Source organism: Arachis hypogaea, chromosome 18, assembly GCF_003086295.3.
Source record: "Arachis hypogaea cultivar Tifrunner chromosome 18, arahy.Tifrunner.gnm2.J5K5, whole genome shotgun sequence".
In the NCBI taxonomy this organism is placed as follows: Eukaryota; Viridiplantae; Streptophyta; class Magnoliopsida; order Fabales; family Fabaceae; genus Arachis; species Arachis hypogaea.
Window position 1 is genome coordinate 127,545,042 of NC_092053.1, and position 7,406 is coordinate 127,552,447.

Below are 7,406 nucleotides of genomic sequence, written 5' to 3' on the forward strand. Positions count from 1 at the left end.
ATAAAAAACTAAAAAGGTTAAAAACACTACTAACACACTGATTGATTGGTAAGCCACTTTCAAGTTAAAAGTTTTCGGTATTGTTATTTCCATAATGTGATGCGTACAGTAAAATTAATTATAAAAAATAATTATTAATATAAAAAATATATTTTTTCTATATTTTAATAAAACATATTATCTTAATTTAATATTAATATTTTTAATGAATAATATATGTATATATTCTCAAATGAGTTATAGCTCAAATGGCATAGTCTCCCTATACTCAATTAAGAGGTCGTGAGTTCGAGTCTCCTATCTTTTGGTAAAAAAAAAATATATATATATATATATTCTAGTTTTTTAATTAATATTAATTTTTTTCAAGAATTTTAACTGTTTTTAAAATATTGATATTCTAGTCATTTTAATTGTTAATTTAATTATAAAAAATATATATTAATAATATTGATATTTTAAAATATTTAAAAATTTTCAATTTTTTTTCTCTTTCTATTCTTTGAGCAGTTGTGGGCCCATTTTAACTCAGTCAACTGACCCATGAGCATGGCCCATTGTCAGTTTTATTCAATCATCACACACCCTCTCTTTTGTCGTTTTCTGATCACTCTCACTGCAAAAGACACACTGTTCATCCTTCACCATCTCTCTCTCTCTCTCTTCTGTTTTAGCGTTTAATTTAATTTTTTTTTTCTTTCGATGCTGACAAATGGTTAAAAAGAAGATTGGTTTACGTTGCCACCAAGGCAAATTTAATTGAGTAAAGTTCACTAATAATTTAACAGTATTTTTTTAAAATTTATAAAAAATTAATTTTGATATTCTGGTTGTATAAAATAATTTTATCATGAATTTTAGAATTATACTAAATTAGTCAATTTAATTATGTTAATTGAAAATCGCAATTCAAACAAAAGTTGATTGGCAACCACTAAGTTAAAAAATTAAAAAAAAAAATCAATCAAAAAATTAACTCATTAGTTGAACCGATAAATTTTTTAATAATTAATGAGTTTAAAATAATAAAATACAATTTTTTTTTAAATATATTATTTTATTAAATTGAATATCGATTAAACTTTTAAATATTTAAATATTTGATTCTTACGATTCAATTATTAATTTTTAAATTAAAATTTTTAAATAACATATTCTTATTTTTTTAGAATTTTTTATTTTAAATAAATATAATAATATTATTCTAAATAATTTTAAAATTAATACAAATATGTTTATTTAAAATTTTTTAATTTTAATATTTTAAATAAACATGAGAGTATTATCAATTGATGGTCACAAGTCTTGAACTTTGTCTCTTTTTTTTTTTTTTTTTTTTGGTTGGACGTGTGAACTTTGTCTTAAAAGGGATTAACTTATTTAGAATATCAAACTTTTTTTTTCAACAAAAACTGTAGTTTTAGAAGTTCAAGGTGAACTTTATGAAAAAAAAAGTGATTATAGAAAATAATTTTTTTAATTTATTTTAGGAATTAAATATTTTTATATTTTATAAAAAATGGAAAAAGTCCAATATATTTAATTTTTCTTATAATTCATTAAAAAACGAAATAAAAAAATTATACTAAGTGATTTGTAACCAATTTGTGCTGTTTATGTAATCCTATTATATTTAATATATTAAAAATAAAAAAAATTATTTTTATATAAATACTTGTATGTTGTATCTTTTACTTTTAAAATAATACATAAGAAACCAGTCAGCTAGTAAATTTTTTAATTAAACTTTAATCTTTCTCAATAATTAGATAGTAATAGTAACAAACATACAGTAATAAAGGGAATAAGATTCTTAATCATTGTCATCACTTACCCCCTTGCCTTTATCATAGTCACTTTTCATTTTGGGATTCTTACATTTTTATTATAAAAAAGTATAGGGAAGAGTTAATAATTCAGAAATTACACGAGCAACGCGTAAAATATTAAATGTACTAAGTAAGATGTTTTTTTTTAAATAAATAAAAAAATTAATATTTACTACTTTACATTAAAATACACTAAAAATTCATATTGGACTTTTGATGTTTATTAGCTCCCATTTTACCCAATTTTTGCAGTAAGATGCTTGATAAAAAAAACCCTTCAAAATTTAAATAGTTAAATTTTTCAATATATTTATAATGTATTTATCAACAGAAAACAATTAATCTTTTTATAAATAATAACCTTAACTAGCTTATTCAATGTACTTATTAAAATTGTAAATATGTTTAAAATTTAGCTACTGAGCACTCAAAAAGTATAAGAGAATTAAAAATTAAATTTTGATTATTTTAATGAATTTTATTTTGTGGTTTTTTTTTTATGAAAATGTTCTATTTGTAAATTGACTAAATTCCTAAGGACCATTTATTAGAAGAGACATGTGTTTAAGCATGATGTGTAACAACTTAACCGGTAATTAATACTGTCTAAAAGAAACTTAACCGGTAATTAATTACTGTCCATATTCATCATTATCAAGATGTAATGTGAGGCCAATTCTTCAACCAAAAAAGGAATTCAAGATTTCAAGGCCAATTCAAACACTTCCAATGTACTCTCAAATAAAAAAAAGTTATTGTTACCAAAACAAAAAAGTTAAAAGTATTGTTAACAGATCATATTTTAAAGGGAAAGCATGAGGAGGCAATGAAATATTTATACAATGTGTACAATGAAGGTTTAGGGAATATTAGAAATATAATTATTAGTGTTACCTTTTTTTATTAGCTGAAACTTTTGGGATGAGTGGTATCATGACATGGTATTAAAGCGCTAGATCCGAAATGTCAAGAGTTTGATCTTTGGTGAACCTAAAATCAGTTTAAACTTTTGGGAAGATGTTTATTATCTATTCTAGATAGTATGGAGGATGTTTATTTTTGTAACTCAAAAGTTTATTGTCTCCCTAGCAGAATCCTATTTTAAAATATTTGTTAGGAATAAAAAAAAATCGAAACTTCTAATGTTTATATCTATAATTTTTTTATATTCTTAATAAAGTTTGCTAATAAAAATAAAGAGTCTAATTTTAATATATTAATGATATAAAATATAATCATATTTTTGTATGATTATTTTTACAAATAATATAAAAATTAGTTATTTTAAAATAAATAAAAAGCTATTGTTAATTTAGATATGAGATGTGTAAAAAATTATTTTTTATTTTTAATATTGAAATGACATCTGTATTTTTTTAAATTATGAATGGTTAGATGCTAATTTTAAATATGAAACTGTTTAATTTAAAATATATAAATTAGACTTTTTAATTTTTAAAAAATACAAAAATCAGACTTCTAATTTTTTGAGTATAAAAACTAGTCCTTTCAATTAAAAAAAAAAAAAGTCAAATTCTCCCATTTTAATTTCTTCCACAATTTAAAAACATAAAAAATTATAATATTAGAAAATCACTCGTTTCATTTCAACAAAAAAAAATCGCCTAAAAATTTGTCCTAACGAAACTACTTGTGAAGTTAAAAATTTAATTCTAATATCATATTCATAACCCTTCACATCATGGATGAATTAATTAAAACAGAGTTTTCTTAATTGATGCAGATTACCAATTACATGTAACAAACGTAACATAAAAAAAAAAAACTAAAAGGAAAAAAAAATGAATATTAATGCAATGAACAATGGAGGTAAAATGGGGAACGTACAAACCACAAAAACAATTCTCAATTCTGTGGGCTGGTACAGAAGAAATTCAGCATTGTATTTGTATTCTGTATAGTACTACCACATTTATTCTAGAGAAAGAGAGAGAAAGAGAGAGAAGAGTATTTCAGAAGCTCACTGCTTCGCTCTGATTTTGAGGCATGCATTAGCGAGAGAGAGAGAGAGAGTAGTGAGTTATGACCTATGAGTAGTACTAGTAACTGCAACAAGTTTCACAAACACATACTCCATTGTCATTTTATTTTTTTCTTTTTCTATTTCGTAACTGCATTTGTGCTTTGTTTTGTGAGTTCTCTTCTTCATTCACAGCATCATCTCATCTCTGTGGTGTTCTTCATATAGAGAAAGAGAAACAAAAGAAAGAATCCCAGGTGGGTTTTTCTTTTTTACTTTTTTTTTAAAAATAAATTTATTTCCTTTTGCTATGATTGTTCCATTTCCTTCTTCTTCTTCTTCTTCTTCTTCTTGGTGCTTTTAGTATTTTTATTTTTCTGATGCTGTTCTGTTGCAGTGTGCTATCTCTGTTGTTGGTAGTATTTTTATTTTTATGATGCTGTTCTGTTGCAGTGTGCTATCTCTGTTGTTGGTGTCCTTTATCATCATTTTTATTTTATTTTTTATTTTATTTTTAATCCCCCCCTTTTCTTAGTTCCCATTTTGGGTCTTGCATGGTGGAAATTAATAGCTTCCATTTTCTTGAGCTTCTTCATTTATGTACTTTCATATATTTTTTGGGAGGTCAACATAGAATCTACCAATTTCAATGGTACTCCCTCCCCCCCCCCCCCAAAGCGATGGAAAAAGGCATTAAATTTCATTTGATTAGTGTGATATGGATTCAAAGTTTCAAGCTTTATCCCTATTTAGTGTTATTTCTTTATCCATTCATACTTAAATTATTATTATTTTTTAAAAAATTGTTCATTCAATATATGTTGGTCTGATTATTGAACAGGTTCTTTTGTGTTTGAGATAATGCTGAGAAAGAGGAGCAGGTCACAGCAGAAGGATCAGAACCAAATGGATTCAAATTCTGATCACTATTCTCATCAGTTCCTTGCTTTGGGGCAAAACAAAACTCAACAAAAGCATTCAATTTTCAACAATGTCCCATGTCTCTTTGTTGGTTTTGGTCCTAAAGGTCTTTTAGATGCTGATTCAGTTAGAAGCCCTACTTCTCCATTAGATTCTAGAGTTCTTTCAAATCTTGGGAACCATGTTAATATTAGGACCCCAAAATCATCATGTAATCAAAGGAGTTGGGATTGTTGCAAAGTAGGACTAAGCCTTATAGATTCATTGGAAGATTGTCCCAAGTTCAATGGGAAGATTCTAAGGTGTTCTGAGAGCAAGAACATTAGTGTTACTCCCAAGGCCTCAAATTGTGAAAAGGCCTATTTGGATTACTCCAATTTTGATTCATCATCATCAAAGTCATTGCCTAAAGATTTTTGTAAGGCTCCTCCTCCTTTCACAACACAAAAAATTGGATCTATTCTCCAAAAGGGTGGTAGTGAGTCTAGTGTTCTATTTGAGATTGGAGATAGTGGTTTAGACCATGAGATTTTTGGGAAAACAAGGTCATGTTCATTGGATTCTTGTAGTCCGTTGAAGACCCTTTATTCTGATTTGGTTAATTCGTGGAATACCGATCCAAACAAGGACGATTTTGCTTTGAAAGATGTGGTTGTGATGAACACAACCACCCAATTGAGCTCCCCTCCTCATTTTATTGGAGGAAGCAAGAACTACTCTAAAAACACACTTTCCATGTGCTCTTGTTCCAATGAATTCATAAAGTCTTTATCAGCTAATGAGATTGAAAACTCTGAGGACTACACGTGTGATTTCGCGAGGCCCGAATCCCAAAACAACTCACATTTTTTGTGATTGCATCTTGGAGACTCATCATGACAACAACGATGAGTTCAAGAATCATCTTAAAAATGAAGAGATGGAAAAGGAGAAGGGAGTAGTATCCCTGCTACAAACTCCAATCCATTATCCCTCTAGTGAGTTCCTAAGTTTCTGCCACCATTGCAACAAGAAGCTTGAAGAGGGTAAAGATATTTACATGTATAGGTGAGTTAGAACTTAGTACTATTACATTTCCATCTTGTTATATATTCTTAGTGATGATGTAGCTTCTTAATAGTGAACTAAAGATCTTTCTAATTCAAAATTTCACTCACAATGGCATAGGTTATAATTTATACAACATTCAAGAATTAGGACAACTTGTATAGACACCAAATAGGAAGAATCATCATTACTCTATACACATTTATTTGTTGAAGAGAAACCATAAATCCTACTAATTTAGTATGTATAGAAATTCCCTTAATTAAAATCTCCCTCGCATCGATTGCCCGTTTGTGTAGGGATGACAATACAACCCGAACCTGTGGGTACCTATCTCTACATTTGTGATTACTCGGCTTGTCATTAGGATGAAATTGAACTGTCTTCTTTGAATGATTGAATTTGATTCTAATTAAGATTTGGATGTTCTTTTACAACAACACTGCAGGGGTGAAAGAGCATTTTGCAGTCTAACATGCCGCGCCTTGGAGATCATGAATGACGAGGAGTTAGAGGAAGAATCAGATAATACTCCTTCTAAGAACCCTCCAAATCAAGAACATGGTGAGAAACTTTTTGAGACTGGAATCATCACATCTAATAGATAGAACTATACTCGAGTCTAGTTCATATTCCTAAACTCCCCACAGTTCCTCTGAATTGAGCAATGAGAAGGCGTGGACGCACCACGATCATCTGTTACACTATGAGCTGTTTTATGTGCATCTATCAGCAGCCATGGATGGTCATTTTGTACATCGTCGCGTTTGCATGCATCCGCCATTGTTGGTGTCTGATCAATTTTCAAGCTTTGATAGGGTCTTTGGTGGTTTCTGCTTCACGTTTAAGCTTCGGAGATTGGTTTCTTTCTTTTATATATGAAGCAGAGTTTGTATCTTATGAAAAACTGAATAGTCTCATGCTGAAGTTAAACTATTGAAGGGTTGAAGCACATTTTTCCGGCTTCCCTTATCTTTTTGATGTTTGGTTGTAGTATCAGTAACTCATGTTATTATCTATAACTTATAAAGAGGATTGGGGGGTTTGACTTCCAAAGTTTTATTTCCATTTTAACCCTAATCATATTTGGCTTGACTACTGATCTAAAAAACTGGTCAAAAAATTAATATTTATTATAGAAAAAAAAGTATATAAATTTAAGAATGAGGGTTTAGAGAACAGGAGGAAAGAAAATACACAGAATAAGAGATGATTTTAGTTAATGAATGCTTAATTTAAAACACAACAACGAGGTTATTTATAGTCAAATAACTTAGTTAATTAAGCTAGATTACCTTTACTAATGAGTAATAGTTCAAATGACATAGTTTTTCCATATTCGATTAAGAGGTTGCGGGTTCGAGTCTCATATCTATGATAAAAAAAAAAAAAGAAAACTAGGTTACCTTTATAAATAATTATCAATTTAAATTTTAAAATTCACTTACAATTTAGAATATCTATAATATTACATTTATAACACTTTTTCTTGGATATTACTGCGTTAGACTAGTGTCATTAAAATTTTACGACGTCATCAAATTTTTTTAGAGTAAATAGTTAAATTAGTTTTTTAGAGTAAATAGTTAAATTAGTTTTCGGAAGATCACTCATTTTTTAAATTATTA

General features: G+C 27.8%; 1 protein-coding gene across 1 annotated transcript; it reads left to right on the top strand.

The window, feature by feature from the left end:
- Positions 1 to 3,685: 3,685 nt before the first annotated feature.
- LOC112771313 (uncharacterized) lies at positions 3,686 to 6,846 on the top strand. Its single transcript, XM_025816012.3, has 3 exons — positions 3,686 to 4,067; positions 4,652 to 5,778; positions 6,227 to 6,846. Exon 2 carries the CDS (start codon positions 4,672 to 4,674, stop codon positions 5,584 to 5,586), a length of 915 nt encoding a protein of 304 aa, XP_025671797.1. The 5' UTR covers positions 3,686 to 4,067; positions 4,652 to 4,671; the 3' UTR covers positions 5,587 to 5,778; positions 6,227 to 6,846.
- Positions 6,847 to 7,406: the final 560 nt, after the last annotated feature.

Bases quoted from the DNA above. Each gene is read 5' to 3' on its own strand.
- LOC112771313 (XM_025816012.3), top strand. From the start codon at position 4,672: ATGCTGAGAAAGAGGAGCAGGTCACAGCAGAAGGATCAGAACCAAATG.